Below are 19172 nucleotides of genomic sequence, written 5' to 3'. Positions count from 1 at the left end.
GGTAACCTCATCATTTGCCATCAGTTAAGTTCTTAACGGAAATTTTCACGCTGATTATTCAGCAGGAGATGTTTGGCCTGATTGGAGGCCCCTCGGCCTGTAGTGTGACTGCGGGGCATGTCCCTGGGCGCACAGGGACGCTGGTGTGTGCAGGCCTCAGTCTGTCCTCTTCTTTCCCCACCAATGCTGGGTTTTTAGTTTTTGCTTTTTTTTTTTTAAGCTTGAGAAAGGTCATTAAAGATTGACTGGACTGTGTTGGGCCTGAGGGCCACCCATGGTTTCCTGCTTTCCTGTTGAGCCAGGTGAAGGTCAGGAGAGTCTGTTTATGGTGTGAGTACAGTCAAGCAGTGAGCCACAGGCAGCTGGGTTCCTCGTGTCACTCTTGTTTTTAAATCATTTTGTTATTAAGTCATTTTGACAACAGAATTAAAGGAAACGGAAGAAGCACTGCCCACAGCCCTGCTGTGTGAGCCTGTGAAGTCTGTGACCATTCTGCGTCAGGTGTTGCCGTGGTCTCACTCATGGTTACGTGTGTGGGCTCCACACCCCTCATAGTCCTATTCTATCTCACGGTGATGCCCATCAGGTTGCTACTTCAGCAAGCAGCTGGCCTGCCTCACTGTGTCCGGCAGGTCACATCTCCCTCCTGGCTCCACTTCTGCCTGTTATGAGAAACACAGCTGTGACTGCCTCTACATACATTGCTCTTTTGTCTCCTTTGGTGCTTTCCTGGGATTGGAGTTCCTGGCCCAGAAATGTCTGTATGTGGGGCTCCTGATGGTTTGGTCATGTCTCTCTGAAATGTCACCGGGAAGAGATATCAGCCCTGTAATGTGATGCTGAGTGCCATTGGATGCCAGTGAGACCACCTGTGTATTTGAGGTGGGTGGGAGTAGGATCAGAGCAGAGGGCTGGGCTTTGTGGGGGAGCCACTTAGGCATGGGGCCCATGCCACCCTTTGGGCGCTGGCAACCCCAAGCAGTGTGACTCTGGGTGGGTTACTTAATAGTAACAGCATTGGGCCTCCAGTTTTATCTGTGAAAGGAGAAAGCGGTATTGACCTTATTAAATTTTTATGCTGATTAATTTAAATGTTATTTCAATTAATTGAATAATCAATTGCCTGGCATACTGTTACAACTGCTGTTGTAGGAAATACAGTAGAACAGAGTTGAATAACAATTGGGTCCAGCCCTCCCCAGAGCTCACCTTTTATTGGGAAGTCTTCTAATTTTATGGAACCTAGTCAGATTTGATTCTTACCACTCTCTTAGGGAGTGGGCACGGTTGAGATTTTTGCCCTCATTCTCTGGGAAAGAAGCAGAGGCGCGGGTAATTGTCAGAGGGGAGGATAGAACAGACAGCTTAGCGGTGAACAAGCGGATGTGTTGGTAAAAGGAACTGTGTGTGTAGAGGCAGGGAAGTGGGCTTCCAGTTGTCTGTCTCCTCAAACTGACGGAAAGAGTGTAGGGTCCGACATCACAAGCCCAGTGATGTCTGAGGCACGAGCGCTGTTTGGAGGCTCAGACAACCAACTTGGGGAGGAGAACCTCATCTGTAAGCGGGGGAATTAGCATGTGCATCCTGCCTACCCCCGACTTGTCAATTCATTCACTGGCTATTGTTACCCTGCTGTCATGTGCCAGGTGCTGGGGAACAGTGATGGACAGGCTTCTTGAAGCTTGAATCTAGGCAGGAAGACAGGTGATAGACAAAATCTCTTGTAGGCAACTCCAGGTAAAATCGAATGTCTGGGACAGTTATCATTAGAGGGCCTGCCTGGGAAGAATGCCCTCTGCTAAAACGGGGTGTAACTTTCAGCCCGCACAGCCAGGGGAAAGTGCTGTAACCCACCAACCATCTTTCAGCTGCCGTGGAGTTTTGTGGTGGGTGCAGAACAAGGTTTCTGTAGGAAAGCCTCACAGATGTGGTATCTGCTCTTCCAGCCTGGGGCCCCTGAAGGAGTCAGACAGGTCGTTCTTAATTTGAGTCTCAATTTTAAAAATTAAAATTTGTCATTTACAGAAACTTGGCAGAAAATAAAGAAGCACTATCAGAAAAGGATACTGAGGGGTCAGGCAAGCAGGTGGTGGCGGGGGAAGGAGAGGGAACATCTGGTTCCCCAGGAGGATGCAGCAAGAGTTAGGCTCACTGCTGATGGATGGCAGGACTCGGAACACCCCAGGATGCCAGCAGGTTGTTTCCCATAATGGGTGTCATGGGGGGTCCTGTACCAGATGGTGGACCCCAAGTTAGCTTGTTTAATCCTCAAACACCCTGTGACATAGCACCAGCCCCACTTTAACAGGGGAGGGAACAAGAGCCTTGGAGAGGTCCCGCAGGTGCCCACAGTCTCACCGTTGGTAAGCAGTGGAGAGTGATTTTCCGGCCTGTCCAGTCCTGCTGCCTGGCTTCCTGCAAACCACAGTGCCCCCTACAGGTGTCTGGGCGGGAGTTGGGAGTCTTGCCTGGCTGCCCAAAGGAACTGGTCCAGGCTGACTGTGTATGAAGGAAAGGAGGGGACTGGTCTTTGCTCTGCCCTCAGTGTGACCTTCCAAAGGCTTTCCTGCAGAGGATGTGGGAGCAGTGGAAGGGCCCTAGCAACCCTGTGCACACTCACAGTGATAGTTGTTCCCTCTGCTGCCCATCCCCCAGCCCCTCTTTCCACTCAGCCTTTAAAATGAAGACAGAGGGCTGCCCTGGTGGCACAGTGGTTAAGAATCCACCTGCCAATACAGGGGACACGGCTTCAGGCCCTGGTCGGGGAAGATCCCACATGCCGCGGAGCAACTAAGCCCGTGCGCCACAACTACTGAGCCTGTGCTCTAGAGCCCGTGAGCCACAACTGCTGAAGCCCATGTGCCACAGCTACTGAAGCCTGCGCACCTAGAGCCCATGCTCCGCAACAAGAGAAGCCACCGCAATGAGAAGCCCCCGCACCGCAATGAAGAGTAGCCCCTGCTTGCCGCAGCTAGAGAAAGCCTGCATGCAGCAACGAAGACCCAACGCAGCCAAAATTAAATTAATTAATTTAAAAAGATAAAAATAATAAAATGCAAGACAGGTGGTACTGTACTTCCTTTGGAGAGCCTCCCCAGATACCTCAAGTGCCACCCAAAGAACTTCCTTCCCCACCATGCTGTTGTCACCTTCCCTTTCCTCCTCTGGGTCGTCACCCCCTTGAGAATCTGAAGAGCTGTGGATTCTTACTCCAGAAAAATGAGCCTTTGCACACCTGGCCTGTGTGTGTGTCTGATCATGGACCTCTGGAATCCTGTGCATGGACCCAGGCTGAGTCCCCACCCTGGTCTGTGAACACTAGGTGCCTGCTTGTTCTTTTTTTCTCCTCGGCCAGTGTGGAGTACCTAGCAGGAGGGAGCCAGTCAATATTTGTTGACTAACAGTCTGCTGGAGGGGTTATCTGCCACCCTCTTTGAGCACGACTGGTTCCCCAGTTGCACTTGTGGCAAGAATAGGACCCGACTTGGCTTGGGGCCACCTCCCCACACTAGTCTGCCACACGCAGGACGTCAGCAGTCATCTGGGGCAAGGCCATGCATGCCGTTGCCTGGGCCTCGGGATGGGGTATCAGTGGTGGGGCCGGCCCTGCCTCTCCTGAGGAGTGGGCCCATTTTCTGCTGCTGAGGACACCTTGACAGGCACTGGAGCCTCAGCCATTGTCTGCACCGGCCATCGCCAGACTCCAGGCATTAGGCCTCAACCTTGGTCATCCTGAAAGCTGCCGCACCCTTTCTCTTTGTCGCCTAAGCACTGCCACCTTTTTTGTTAAAGGCGCCTTCATTCTCCCAGTGAGTCAGGGTCAGGACCTCAGTCGTCCCTGACTTCTTCCTGTCCCCTTGCAGCATTCAGGCACCCCCTTGTTCTATCCCATCGCCACTGACCTAGTTCCGGCTCTTATCTGCAGTCCTTATCTCCCGCTCCCTTTCTGTTCTCCCAGCCCTCAACTCCCTGGGAGCTTTGTTCGCTTTGTTCTCTCCGCTCACAAGCCTTTAGGGAATGTCCACACCCACAGGAGAGCAGTGGCTCTCAGCTCTGGGCCCACCCTCCCCTTCTGAACTCTCTGATCCTTGGTGAAGCACTGAACGGGGAATCAGAAGACCTGTTCCCCCTGTACAGATTGTCTGACATGTCTTCTGACGTCGTCTTCGTGGAGCAGATGTTATCATACTGCCCATCTCGGGATTGCAGAGAAAGCCTGGTGAAAACAAAGTGAAAACTTACCGTGACCTCTGCAGCTGCCAGCAGTCTGGGCCTGTGGCCTCATGGTTTCTCTGCGGCCCTTCCCTTCTTGCCCTGGCCCAATTCTCCCTGCCCCTCAGGGTCTGCTGTCCCGTTACCCAAGCCACAGACCTTCCTCCTTCCTCCCTGGTCATTTCTTTCTTGTAATATTGCCATGATGTTGGTATGATAGTCCTGGTTTTCATACATGGGGAAACCCAGGCCAGACAGATTGAATGGCTTGCCCAAGGTCACACAGCAAGGTGAAATTGAGCCGGGCTTGCCAGACACATTCCCACCCAGAGCCCATGAGCTCAACCACTGTGCTGTGCCTGCTGTAGGCGGTGTCAGGCCCACGGGTACAGGTGGCTAAGACAAGCATCTGCCTTCAAGAATCTCTCTGCCTACTGAGCAGTGGGCACACCGGCCAGGCCATCCCAGCAGCAAACTGAGTGCCAGGGCCCAGAGTCAGGGGCCCTGCCGCCCAAGCTGCCTGTTGGAACCTCCCCTCCCCACCGCCTTCCCTGGTCTCTGGGCAGTAGAGAGCCATGCAGTTTCTGTGCCCAGGCGTGGTGGTGTTCGGCCCAGGGCTTATCATTGCATCTTCAGGGTGAGTCAGACTCTGGGTGACTGCCCTGCCTGCTAAGTGCCCTTGGAGCACAGCTCCGGCTGCAGCTGCACCCGACAGGAAGTCCCTTTGCCCCATATGGGGCTGCCCTGGCTCTGAGGATGGGCAGCAGGGTGATACTGTGAAACCTGCCAGGTTTGCCCTCAGCATTGTTAGTGCCTTCCTGCTCCCCACTTCCTGGCATCTGTGCCCATGTCTCTTTGACTTTTCCCCACCCTGGGCCAAGTTGGAACTGGAAAGGCTCAAACTGGGGCCAGTTTCACCTCTTCTTAGGGAACTAGGGTTTGGAGCCTGTTCTCTTGATTGTTGAACAGAAGGGCTGTTTCCATGGACAGTACCCCAGGCATACTCAGAGCTAATGAGGCATGTTTGCCTGGGCACTGGAAAGTGTTTCTGTACCTGTGAGTTTCTGTTGGCTCTCCAGCTGCTTCAGTAATGGTCTCATGGTGGGAGGAACCTAGACCAGAAGTTGAAGTGTCTGTTAACCCTTTCCTGCCTCTTTTTCTTCTGGAAGGGAGAGCCCCAGGCAGCAGCTCCTCTTCGGATGAGGGAGGGGCTTATTCCTTGTCCCCTCAAAGCAAGCGCCCCTGCCTCGGCACATCTGCCCCTGATGGCACCCACCTGGCCCTCAGTTACTCTTAACCACCCTCCCCAGCGCACACGCACAAAGAACAGGTAGGGACAGGTCCAGGCTGGGAGTGGAGCATCTCACCTGGTTTCTAGTCTCCGTCCCCTCCCACCACTCCCTCTCCAGGCTGCCAAAGTGCCTTTCCAAGCATCAGCCTCCGCCCACCCAGAGCACTGGAGGAAGACCCTGTCAGCCCCCCTCTACTCCTGACCCCCGCAGTCTTGGGTGGGCCAGCCACCTGGGTCTGCCCTACAGGTCTTATCAGTGCCCTTGCTCTGCTCTCATGTCTGCCAGGCAAGTACCATTCCCAGGAATGTTCTGCCTTCTTTAGCCACTTGGCAAGTCCCCATTTGACATTTAGAGTTGAGTTGAAGGGTAACCTCCTTCCCTGACAACACCTGTTCCTTGCCGATTCTCCAAGTATACAAAACTGAATGAAGCTTTCCTCCTCACTCTTGGCACAGTTACCATTGTCTAAACCTGCTCCTTGAGCTCCTTGTGGGCAGGGTTCTTGTTTCCTTTATCCTTGTGTCTAAGGCAGACCCAGCACACAAAGGGGTCCAGGGGTACAAGGGAAGAGGGACCCTTGTCTTTGCCTGGGTGGGGAGGTCAGCAGGAGGAGATGCAGCAGCCTCCCTTCTCCCCCTGCTTTTCTACATTTCTGGTGGTTAATTGAGCTACTTCCGGTAGTCGCCCTACATTCAGGCAGCAAGTATGGATTGATCTCCCCGCCCCCCATTTTGTATACCATCCAGAGGCAGGTGCATTCAGCTAGTGAGGGCTCCTTCTGAGAGGGGACTGAGGAGCAAACACGGAGTTAAAACACCAAGTCTTGGGACTTCCAGTGGTTAAGACTCCGTACTTCCACTGCTGGGGGCATGGATTTGATCCCTGGTCGGGGAACTAAGATCCTGCATGCCGCCTGGCGTGGCCAAAAAATTAAAAAAACAAAAACGAAAAAAAACACCAAGTCTGGACATGTCCCAAAATTGATAAACCTTCAGCTGGTCTAATAAGGAAAGAGAAAACACACAAATTATCAATATCAGTGGATATCACCACAGATCCTACAGACATTAAAAGGATAATAAGGGGGGCTTCCCTGGTGGTGCAGTGGTTAAGAATCCACCTGCCAATGGAGGGGACACAGGTTCGAGCCCTGGTCCGGGAAGATCCCACATGCTGCGGAGCAGCTAAGCCCGTGTGCCACAACTACTGAACCTGTGCTCTGGAGCCCACGAGCCACAACTGCTGAGCCCATGTGCCACAACTACTGAGCCTGTGTGCCTAGAGCCCGTGCTCTGCAACAAGAGAAGCCACCACAATGAGAAGTCCGCGCACTGTAACGAATAGTAGCCCCTGCTCACTGCAGCTAGGGAAAGCCTGCGCACAGCAACGAAGATCCAATGCAGCCAAAAATAAATAAATAAATTTTTAAAAAAAGGATAATAAGGGAATATTATAAGCGACTTTATGCCAGTAAATTCAGTATGAATGGATATTCCTTGAAAGACACGATATAATAAGACTGACTCAGGAGGAAATAGAAAATCTAATGAGCCCCATACCTAAAACCTCACAAAGAAAACTTCAGGCCAAGATGAGGTCTTGTCATATATTTAAAGAAGAAATAACACCAATCTTGCACAACGCTAATTTTATGAAACAGGTCCGTCAGGCTCTGTTTGGGGCAGAGCTGTTTTTGAGAGGCCCTGAAGTCCTGCCTCAGAGGCCCCTTCCTCCTGTGGGCTCTGAGGGAGGTGAGAGCAGGGGCAGGGCCTAGGTGTGGAAACCTGGGCCGGGGTCAGAAATGTGGGGTACCTCCAGTAACAGGCAGGCGGGCTGTGGGGAGGACCCCAGTCCAGGCCTTGGCTTTCCTGCTCTCCAGCCACCAGTGTTCTAAGAATTTGGCTCTTCTGGAGTTGGTGGAGAGAGTGGTAGTTAAGTTAGCACAGAGTTAATGAAGGTGATGTAGTCCAGGCTCATGGCTACGCCTACAAGAGCTCTAGGAGACGTCTCCACACTGAGAGGGACTTGGAAGGGACACAGAGGCCTGATGATGAGTAGGAATGACAACAGGCTTGTGTCTTGGTCCCAGAGGAGTGACAGAGCCTGTTGCCTGGGAACCTCAGAAGGCTGCCTTGAGGAGGTAGCCTTTGAGCTGGAGTCCAGAACTGGCCAGAGGGTGGGCTTTGTTCGGGGTAGTCAGAACGGACAGATCAGGATGTGGGACAGAGGGTCCGGTGTCAGGGTATTCTGGACAAGGCCAGTATGGATGGGCTACAGGGAGAGTGCTGAGGCCTTGGGAGGCTGCACCTTGAGGAGAATGCTGTTCCTCAGGGTATGGGGACCAATGAGAGCTTTGAGCAGAGGACACCCTCCGTCCATGTGGATGGATAAGGTGGAGAGAGATGTAGGGGAGATGGATTAGAAAGAGGAGGAGGGTGCAGCAGGCTGCTGTGTTCTCCAGAGTGTAGCGGGTAGCTGGCGGCAGGCAAGGGTGGGGGGAATAGCTGTGGGCTTGGCTGTGGTGGGGACCTATCAGGGTGGGACAGAACATGGGGTTGGAAGGAGGGAGAAAGGCGGGAGATTGGGGAAGGGTGTGTGTAGGCGGGGCTAGGCAGCGAGTTACATTTAAGGGTCTGGGGGTGGGTGAGATGTCTCTAGATTCCCTGGGACGCTGTGTACCTCGGGCCCTGCCTGCACTCCCATGGGTGTCCTCCAGGGCTTAGACCTAGGCCCAGGCTGGCTGTGACTGGTCTGAATGCACGTGGCCAAATCTGAACTGTGAGGGGAGCATGGGAGAGGTGACTGGGTTCAGAGCTGGTTTTAGAAACTAAGTGCCTCTCCTGTCTCCTTGGCAAAAATGCAGGAGTTCAGGAGGACCTTGATCCAGAACCCCAGCTACCACTGACAGATGCTGTGACCTTGGGACAATCTTTCCTTTCCGTGGCGGTCATTTGCCAGCTTCCCCCATGGGTTGATTTGAGGACTCGGAAGGCGGTCGTCCTGTGAGCCCTCCAGTTCTGAGGACCTTCGAGTCTCTCAGGCTGGGTGGGCCGTGAAACTGGTCAGTGCCTCCTACCACTGTCCCAAGCAGTGCAAGTCCTGCCTTGTGACCTAGGCCAGGGTTGCCCCAAAGCCATTTCCCTGCTCAGAGATGCTCACCGTGCTACCTGAGTTGCCTTTGAGTGGGCCGACTGGAGCGCGCCTCGTCCCTGCACTTATGTGGCCTGTTCATTTGTTCACCGGCTCCGGCTCCACGCACATATGGGTACCATTCTAGAGCCCCTGCTCTTGCACAACCTCCCAGGCTGGGGTCTTCCTTAACCTCAGCAGTCTGCACGGCCCACCAGACTGCGGGGCATGTTTTTAAAATGTCATTTAGATCATTGGGTGTTTTCTCATTAATGAATAACTTGGCCTTTGCCGAGACACTTGAGTGTCTCCGGGACCCCAGGAGGGTGGTGGCAGCTGCGCTGCTGAGTTTGCCCTTGCTCAGGGGCTGTGAACGTGCATGGTGTTTGCAAAGGAGTTGCTCCCAAAGGCTGTTTCCACAGTCCCCAACCTCTGCCTCCAGCTGGCCCAGGTTAACAGGGCCCTCATGGAAAGAAGCCTTCCTGTGGGCTTGCCCATCAGCCCACTTCGGGGGAAAGCTGAGCCTTTGCTGCTCTTCCACCTCTGTCCTTTCTCACCAAGGGGAGGTGTCTGCCACCTTCTTCCCCTGCTGCAGGACCTCTGGCCATCAGGGAGTCCACTGGCTGGCAATTAGGAAGGAGCTTTTAGTTCCTATGTCCTGGCTTCTGGCTTCCCATAATCACTAGCATTTGTCAGGGAGGGGTGCATGCAGCCTGGGAGCCATGTGGGGAGTCTTAACATGTTTCTCAGTTGAGAGTTTGTACGCCTGCTCCCCTTACCTCTTTGGCCATCACCAAACAAATGCTTCTGCCCCAGGGCCTCCCTGCCCAGCCCGTCAGCAGGCTCTTGGGAAAGGCCTCTGGTCCTTCCTCCAGCAGCTCTGCTCCCGTTGCCCTGGAACACTGGCCAGAGCCCTCTGTGATCGGCCCCACCCCTTGACAGCCTTACCTGAATTCACCTGCGCCCTGCCTGCTGCTCCAACCACCTGTGTGTTCTTCAGACCACACCCCGCCTTTGCTCAAGCTTGCTCCCCTCTGGGAGTGCCCTTCCTGTTCCTGTCTCCCCATCCTGTAACACCCAAATTCTGCCCACCCCTTAGTAGAAAGGTAGGAAGCCCCCTACCTACCCCACAGACCCATGTTGACCTCACTCATGTAGCTGTTGTGGTTCCTGCTGCCTCATCCCCAGGAGACTGAGCCGCCCTGGGTTGAGAGAGCCAGGGGAACATCTTGCTCTATTCACATCACAGAAACCTTTCTCTCGTCCAGGACTCCGAGCCTGGTTTGGGTGGTCTCCTTGCCCATAGGTGTGTGGCCAACAAATGGCGCAGTCTGGTGGTTTCCAGGGTCTCCACGATGAGCACTGGCAGGAAGTGACTCATAATGCAAATGCCACTCTCGGGGAGGCCGTTGTCAGTGACAGAAACAAATCTCTAGGAGAGGTGGTACAAGGAGCTATTTTACTTACAATTTATATGTTCTTTTCTCCATTGCAGCAGGTCCCCCATGGCAGGGGCTTCCAAGTGTCTCCTCGGAACATGCTCCAGCAAGTCAAAGGCAGGTCATGGCCAGTTATCAGGGGCACATTGATCCCCTCTGGAGGGCCAGCCCTGGCACGCAGGGAGACCCCGGGCAGGGCTCTGTCCCAGATTTTCTCAGGACAGACACTGGGGGCGTGGGCGCATGCGAGAGCACGCCCTCCATGTTCGTTTGTCTGCAGGCAGGTCTGATCCAACTGCAGTGGTCACATGGTAAGGAAGAAAGCCCAGGAAGGTGTTTCCTGCTGCAGGTGGAAGCAGCATGGGGGTGTCCTTCTGCTGGGCCCTCGGCGCACCTGAGAGCAAGCACACTCTGTCAGGGTTGAGAGGAACATGGCTTCTCTAGACTTACAAAGAGGTGGGGAAGGGGGAAGAGGAAGATAACCACATTTAGAAATTTTTCCCATGGAAACTTCAAACTAATTCCCCTTCCCTCCGTCCCCCTGAATGCATTGCAGGAGTGAACCTGTTACAAGCCTGGTCCTAATTCGAGTTATGCTGCTCCTAAAGGGAACCAAATAGGTGTTTCTGGAGAGGCCTCTGGCCTGGAAGGCAGGGGGTGGCGGTCAGGAGACCTGAGCTTTTGTGCTGCTCTGCTTGCTGGTGACTCTCCCGACACATGAGGGTGGCTGGTGGCCTGCCAGCGTGGGCCCTCGGCGGCACTGACCAGCATCATCTCTCACCACCTAAGACCTTCCAGCTCTTCCTGCTAGTGTTCTCTGAGGGCCACCCTGGTCTGGGCCTGGGCTGGGATCATGGTTTGGTTTTGTTTTGTTAATTTATTTATTTATTTTTGGCTGCATTGGGTCCTTGTTGCTGTGCCTGGGCTTTCTCTAGTTGCAGCAAGTGGGTGCTACTCTTCGTTGCGGTGCGCGGGCTTCACATTGCGGTGGCTTCTTTTGTTGCAGAGCACGGGCTCTAGGCGCGTGGGCTCAGTAGTTGTGGCGCGGGGGCTTCAGCAGTTGTGGTTCGTGGGCTCAGTAGTTGTGGTGCACAGGCTTAGTTGCTCCGCAGCATGTGGGATCTTCCCGGACCAGGGCTTGAACCCGTGTCCCCTGCATTGGCAGGCAGATTCTCAACCACTGCGCCACTGGGGAAGCCCAGGGTCATGGGTTTTAAATTCTGCTGAGGGAGTTGAGGGGTGGGAATTGTGGCTCCAGCATTGTGCCCCGTCGGTTGCAGCAGGCATGTGCCCCACTTGGAGGCTGGAATGCCAAGCTGGTCCTGGCCAGGCTGTCTAGCTCCTGGAAGGAGTGTTAATTTGAGCAGCTCGTTTTCTCCCTTCCTTTGCAGGACAAGGAAGATGGGGAGCCAAAGACCAAGCAGCTCAGAGAAGGGGAGGAGGAAGGCGAGAAGCACAGGTAATGCCTCACACGCAGCTCTCTGCCCTGCGCTCTCCTCCAGTACCTGTTGGCTTCCACATCCTCCCAACTCTGCGTTCAGTCTCTACCCCGTTGCTTCCTCTCCACCCCATGGCTGCCTTGTTCAGACAGGACAATCTTACAGTTGGAACCTTCTCTGCACCCTTTCCCCCACTGGCTATCTGACTCTTAGCCACCAGCCTTTTATTCCAGACCCTCATGTCCCCTCACTCTTCTCTGAAAACACTTTGGGTGACATGGTTCTACAGCACCTGCAGAATCAGGTCCAGACTCTCCCTGGTGTGTGAAGCTCTGTCTGAGCCAGCAGCCTGGGTGCCTGCTCACTTCGGGGAGTAGATCTTGATGCCCTGAGAAAGCTTATCTCAGTGGGCTGTGCTTTGAGGGGGTGCAGCAGGTGGGGAGGGGTGTTCCCCAGACGAAGCTGGACCAGCACTCGGAAGCAGGCCTTCCTGACGCCACAGCCTGCTGTTTCCTTCACCAGTGTGACTGGAACCCTCCCCAGGTGCAGGCCCCTCATCCCTGCCTTCTTATTCAGGAGCTGATCTCAGACGAGATGGGGCTTTTGCAAGTCCACAGGGGCGCGTGTGTGTCTGTGCACGTGTGACTTAACACTTTACAAAGTGTGTTCACGCCTTCCTCACAGCAGCCCTGCAGGGTCCTTGCCATCTCCCTTGTTATCACAGAAGGCGACAGCTCTGTGCTAAGAGGCTGGTGATGCTCAGTGGTGGTGCAGGGACCCTTGTCACCCTAGCACTGGGCTCTGGGGTGTCTTGTTGGACCTTGGCCCCCCCCAGCACAGCACGCGGCCCTCTCTGGTGACAGAGATGAAGGCCAGGTCATTGCTCTTTTGCCAAGTGACTGCAGACTTGGGCGCTTGGGGGTGGGTCTGTGGTAACTGCTCAGAGACTCTTTGGTTTTCTTCTGGTTTGTCCTTAGGGTTTTGATTACTGACTGGAGCCTTGAGTCATTTTGCAGATTCAGTTGTCTAAGCAGATACAGTGCGGGGCCAGGGGTTGTGGCTGAGGAAGTGGGAGAATCCAGCAGGATTGGCGGCAGGCGCCCCAGGACCTCACCCCTCACCAGCCATGCTGGAGAATCACCCACCTTCCTCTCTGCCCATGCTCCTACCCATCTGTCCAAGGAGACCTATTTAGAATCGTGGCTGTTTTAGTTCCTTTGGCTTTCCTTATAGGTTTTAGAATCAGCTTGTTAATATCTATTTTTAAAGCTTGCTGAAGGTGACTGAGAGTAAAGAGAGACAGAGGAGGACAATGATGTGTTGTGGAAACCAGGAGAGGAGGGGGGGTGGCTTTCTGGAGACGATGCCCTTCCCTTCATCCTAACCCATTCCTTAGTGGCCCTGTGCATGGGTATTTCAAGGAGTGTGGAAGGGATGGACCGTCTCATGTCAGTTCCTCTTAAAATTTCAGAACGTAGGCATCATTCAAGTGTACGTGTTTGTATTGTTGCCTACTTATTTAAAATAAACTAATACAAAAAAGAATAAAATAAAAATAAATAAAAAGTTTGCTAGAGTTTTGATTGGAATTACATGGAATCTACAGATCAGAATACCTTTAAACATTTTTTTATTACTCTCTTCAGGATAAATCCTACCGTATTCCCCTACAACCAAATCCCCATTGAGTGGGAGTCGGTCCCCCGAAGGTCGACTAGCGTAGGCCAGGCTCTGTGGGAAGGAAAGACGAGTTCCCACCTCCAGAAGGACCCCTGCTTCTCCTCTGGGCTGGATCTGCCCTCTCCCAGCCAACCTTCCCTCTTGGTTAATTGCACGGGCGCCCATGACTCATCTCTAACACAGCCCCCTCCTTGCCGCCTAGGTAAGATGTGATATGGCAGCCCTGGAAACCTGGCCACAAAAAGGGGCATTTATGTCAGTTGCTGTTGTTTTTTGTAAGCCCTCAGTCACTTCCTCCTGATGGCAAGTTGGCTAGTGTATGCCGTGGAGGTATGTCTAGGGTAGGGTTTGTGGCCAACAGTCGTGGCCACCCTACCAGGTGGGAGGAGAGGGCCGATGTTGCACACTCTGTTGGGCATGGAGCGGGGGAGCGTGTCTTAAGTGCCTGAACAAGCAAGCCCCAAACCCTCAGCTCCCACAGCTGTCACCTCCCCTTGGCTTAGGATTGAGGTCTGCACCCAGCCAGAGCTGTCACCATTCAGGGACACCCTGGGTGAGTGTCACGTACTGGAGAAGGAACTAGGCCACGAACCTTCCTTCCTCGGGGATGGAAAACCGGTTCTCCAACTCCATATGGAGAAAGGTCCCACCCCAGCTGAGGCCCGGCCCAGCCTTGTCCCAGTGCCCAAGCCCTTTAGGCTGACAAATGCCAGGCCTTCTCGCATCTGCCGGTTGGGTCCCCAGGATGGTGGCTTTGCACCAGGACGTGCTTGCAGACCCATGACGTCAGCTTGATTCGGCAGATATTGCTGAGCTCTCGCGGTGATGCTCAGAGCGGCCCCTGCCCCCACTTGCTGAGTTACCTCACTCCCGCTCCAGGCCGGAATGTCGTGGCCCTGGATAGAGGGGCTGGACTGTGGCTCCGTGACTCGTGCTGAGGCAGCAGCACAGAGACCTGCGGCCGCCCTGTTTTTCCTGATCCTGTTGCTCGGGACTATGCGCAGGAATGTGGAAGAGTGAATCAAGAGAGAACTGGTAGAAGGGATGTGGTGTCGTGGGAAGCCGACTCGATGTGTGACCGGGCCAGGTGCTTCCCTTCGTGTAGGGGGAGAGTGGGAGCACGGCTGGGGCCTTTCTACATGGAAGACAGTCTTCGTCTTGTATGTTGTGATCTCCAGTGCCTCGAAAGTCCTTCTCATTAAACCTGTTCTGGGGGAACGTTGTGATCCACCATGAGTGAGGAAACCACAGTTCACACAAGTGAAGTGACTCGTCTAAGATTCCCCAGCTGAGAGGGAGGGGACCGGCACTGGGACCCCTCCTCCATCCCTGTCTGGTGTGCAGGCAGGGTGGAGAACAGCTGAGCTCATCCAGCTGTCATGTCACAGATGGGGAAACGGAGCCCTTCCCATCCTCTGCATGCGAGCTCCCGGGCAGGCCAGGCCTGGTTCCGTTGCACCACCTTCACTCTCAGTGCAGTGGCCTTTGTCCCATGTGTCCTCTTGGCTGGGGCTCTAGGGGTGGGCATCAGGGCTGCCGACAGCTGTGCGGTGGAGAGTGTTTCCTTTGGGCAGCCTGCAGCCTGCATTCTGCAGCCCAGGACGGCCCCCAGAGTGGTCTGAGGGATAGATTGGGCCCCAGGAGAGTGGGGGGCAGTGAACTGTGCAGGCTCTGGGCCCTGCCACCACCTGGGCCCCGACAGCCAGTGTGGCCACTTCAGTTCTCATCTTGTGGGCCCTTTGGGATTCAACTTAGCTGCCATAAACCTTTACTCCACGCCTCTTTTTAAATTTAAATTGATATTCAAAGTACTTAAAGATTTTTTTCAATTGTTGGAAATTTAGTAAATCCTATTAGCCTGTGTCTGTGAATATCCTTCTGTTTTGTAACCTTTTCACATACTGTATCTTTTTTGTTGTTGTTGGTGGTGGTTGTTTTTGTTTTTTTTTTTTGCGATACGCGGGCCTCTCACTGTTGTGGCCTCTCCCGCCGTGGAGCACAGGGTCCGGACGCGCAGGCTCAGCGGCCATGGCTCACGGGCCCAGCCGCTCCGTGGCATGTGGGATCCTCCCAGACCAGGGCACGAACCCGTGTCCCCTGCATCGGCAGGCAGACTCTCAACCACTGCGCCACCAGGGAAGCCCCACATACCATATCTTGATCATCTTTTGATAAACATGCTTCTATAAAATTCTCAATGGCTGCTTAGTATTTCTTTGAGAGTGCCATAATTAATTTTTCAGTCCTTGAGTTTTGGCATATCAGCTGTTTCTACTTCTTTAAGTGCCCATCAGCTATGCATTTTCAGGTGGATTGGGGGCAAAGCTCAGCCTGTAAATTTATTTATTTATTTACTTAAAAATTTATTTAATTTAATTTATTTATTGTTTTTGGCTGCATTGGGTCTTCGTTGCGGCGTATGGGCTTTTCTCTGATTGTGGTGAGCGGGGGCTACTCTTAGTTGCGGTACACGGGCTTCTGATTGTGGTGGCTTCTCTTGTTGCAGAGCACAGGCTCTAGGCGCACGGGCTCAGTAGTTGTGGCCTGTGGGCTCTAGAGCGCAGGCTCAGTAGTTGTGGTGCACGGGCTTAGTTGCTCCACAGCATGTGGGATCTTCCGGGACCAGGGCTTGAACCCGTGTCCCCTGCATTGGCAGGCGGATTCCCAACCACTGTGCCACCAGGGAAGCCCCTCAGCCTGTAAATTTAGAGAAGCTGGGCTGGGCTCTGTGGAGTCTTGGGTGGGAGTAGGTGCAGACCATGTGGCTCAGATGCGATGGCAGCTTCAGCTGGGCAGGGGCCTGTCTGAACTAGCTCTTGGCACATTCAAAATAACCAAGTGAAAAATCACTGTTAGATAATCATTGTCAACTTTTAAATTAATTAATTAATTAATTTTAGTTTTGACTGCATTGGGTCTTTGTTGCTGCGCGCGGGCTTTCTCTAGTTGCGGCGAGCCGGGGCTACTCCTCGTTATGGTGTGCGGGCTTCTCATCGCGGTGGCTTCTCTTCATTGCGGAGCACGGGCTCTAGGCCTGTGGGCTTCAGTAGTTGTGGCACATGGGCTCAGTAGTTGTGGCTCATGGGCTCTAGAGCGCAGGCTCAGTAGTTGTGGCACACGGGCTTAGTTGCTCCATGGCATGTGGGATCTTCCCAGACCAGGACTCAAACCCCTGTCCCCTGCACTGTCAAGTGGATTCTTAACCACTGCGCCACCAGGGAAGTCCCTCATTGTCAACGTTTGGTTGTTGTTTTCTGTCTGTTAAATTTCTGTTATATGTTCAGAACAATCCTTTGCAGACATTATTTTCAGTGGTTATATAATGATCCATGTAATGTCTGGGTGTATCTTTATGTATTTTATATATATTTTATTTTATTTTTTGAGTATGTAAAGGATTCATGATTCATAATGCAAAAGGTGTTAAAAGACACACAGGGGAAAAAAATCTTCCTTCACTCCCAACCTCCTAGTTGCAAGACCACCTTGAGGGCCAGCTGCTTGGCTCCTTTCAGAGGTGGACTGTGCACAGATATTCAAATATGCTGATATATATCCCCCCAACCCCCCACATACACATGCTTGTTGTTACACACGTGATAGCACACTATACTGCCATACTACTGTTCCTCACCTCGCTCATGTCAATTTGACAGTACATCTTGACATTCATTACACAGAAGTTCATAAAAAGCATCTTCCTTGTCCCTTTGGTCATGTGGCGTTCTATTGTTCATATGGGCCAAAGGGCACATAAGCAGGGTTTGCATGATGCACTCTCCCCGCTAGGAGAGGGTTGGCTCCAGGAGGGGGCTCTTAATGTCTGTGTCCTCCAGAGCACCGTAGCACAGGACTCCCCTGTTTTGCAGCCTTAGACCGGGGGAGTCTGAAAGGCTCCTGGTTCTTCTCTGGCCTGGCTCTCTCCACCATCTGCCTTTGGCTCCTGGAGAGCTGGGGATCGGCTCACATTTCCTCAGTGTCTGGGCATTGCCTGGCGTAGGAAGAGCCCGTGCATTTGGAATCTGTCTTCTTTCCTTATCCAGAAGATTTCAGTCCAGGTCCATTTCACACCTAGTGCTGAGCAGAAAGGGCTGTAGATATAAGCAGTAAGATAAGAAGCCAGGCTCCTGGACTTACCAGTAACAATGCCAAGTTCATGGAGATCAGACATGCTGGAGAGGCAGGTAGTAGGCTGTTCTTTGGCTGGGCCTCAACTGCTGGGGTATGTCCTGGCCAGCCCTGCCACTTGATGTGCAATGTGCAGAAACAGGCGCGTCCCTGCCACCCTGTGGGCCACACGAGGACCACTTTCGATCTGCTTGCGCAGTATTTTGAGAAGGCTTGGTAGGGCATGGCCCAGCCATGGGCTGCTGGGCTGCTCATTCCCACCTGCACTCAAGGGTTACTCTCTGGGCTTTGGAGGGTTGACCGTCCCATTTTGGGACAGTCTGCCATATTCCCCTCATAGCAGTTAGAGAGCTCTCAGGGTTTAGGAAGGGGCTTCTGGGGCAGTAGTGTGGAGTGGGAAGGTAACACTCCTGGGCAATTTGACCTTTGCTCTGCAGGACACCACTCTGTGCAGTGTTGATGTCCACATTCTGTGTCACCCACAGCCTCATGAGAAATGATACCTTTGATTTCCATATGGAAGCCAATGAAAGCATGACACTTTCCATCCTGTCTCAAAAGCTTCAAAGCTGGATTTGAACCCAGGTCACACTGTTGGAAGGCCAAGGCTCTTGTACCCTCTCACCCGAGCAGCTTCCTCATTCTAAAATGGGGATAGCAGAACCAGCGTTTGGCTCTAGTGGCCTCCAGAAGGGTGAATTCCAGATGCCAGTGCTGCCTGATGAGTGCAGTCACATCCCACCCAGTCTCCAAGAGCTGTGACAGTTCCAGTCACTGCAGGGGGAAGCCCCCAGGATGGCAGCCTGGGCCCACCTCGTGACCCTCTTGTCTTACCGTTCGTTTCTTGGCTTTCCTGTTGTGTCTCAAGTCCGGTCTTCTTTTGGATTTTTTGTTTTTAATCTTTCCATGTCCTTCCTGTTATCTTGCTAATAATATACTCCTTTCCCTTATAGAGGTTTCCACAGCGATACAACATACATACTTAACTTATCAAAGTCTAATAACAAGTCACATTTTACCATTTCCCATACAGTGCCACAACCTCAGAACACTTTAAGGCCATTTGCCTCTCTTCCTGTCTTCTGTACTGTTGTTGCTATATTTGAAATCCCACAAGTCATTATTACTGTTTATACAGTCAATATTCATTTAAATTTACCCACGTATTTACTCTTTCATGCTTCTCAAGGAATGCATTTCATTCCTTCCTGAGTTCCATGCTTCCATATGAGATCATTTTCCTTCAGTCTAAAGCATTCCCTTTAGTATTTCTTAAAGAACAGATCCTCTGATGACTAATCTTCCCAATTTTTCTTTATCTGGAAAAGTCTTTCTTTGAAGGCTGTTTAACCTAGCTTTATAATTCTGGTGTGGCATTTTATTTACTTTTGGCCCTTCCCATGTATCTCTCCATTGTCTTACGATTTTCATGGCTTCTGTTGAAAAATCAGCTGTCATTTTCAGTTTCTCCTTTGAAGTTTAGGTGTCTTTGTCCAATTTAAGAATTTGTCTTTGGTGTTAAGTAGTTTGACAGTGATTTGCCTAGTTATGCTTTTCTTTGGAGTTCATAGAGTTTCTTTAATCTATGGCTTGATGTTTTTAATTAATTCTGTAAATTTTTCACCATTATCTCTTTAAATATTGGTTTGCGGACTCTAATTACATGTATGTTAGATCTTTCCACCATGTTCCATATGTTTCTTAAGTTATTTTCTATATTTTTCAACTTTTTTACTTCTGTCCCTCAGCCTGGATATTTTCTGGCTTATCTTACAGTTCACTAATCCTTTCTTTAGCAGTATCCACACTGCTGTTGAACCCATTTATTGATTTATTAATTTTGATTCTATTTT

General features: G+C 52.3%; 1 protein-coding gene across 2 annotated transcripts in view; it reads left to right on the top strand.

Moving 5' to 3' along the window:
- CCDC12 (coiled-coil domain containing 12) overlaps nt 1-19172 on the top strand; it is a 46893-nt gene that overhangs the window by 21094 nt on the left and 6627 nt on the right. For both annotated transcript variants that reach the window (XM_079933797.1, XM_079933796.1), the window contains exon 2: nt 11464-11531. In XM_079933797.1, the coding sequence (XP_079789923.1) occupies nt 11464-11531 (68 nt within the window). The remainder of the gene's footprint in view (nt 1-11463; nt 11532-19172) is intronic.

The sequence above is a fragment of the Stenella coeruleoalba genome, assembly GCF_951394435.1.
Source record: "Stenella coeruleoalba genome assembly, chromosome: 10".
NCBI classification, from domain to species: Eukaryota; Metazoa; Chordata; class Mammalia; order Artiodactyla; family Delphinidae; genus Stenella; species Stenella coeruleoalba.
This window is presented reverse-complemented; position numbering and strand designations above follow the sequence as displayed.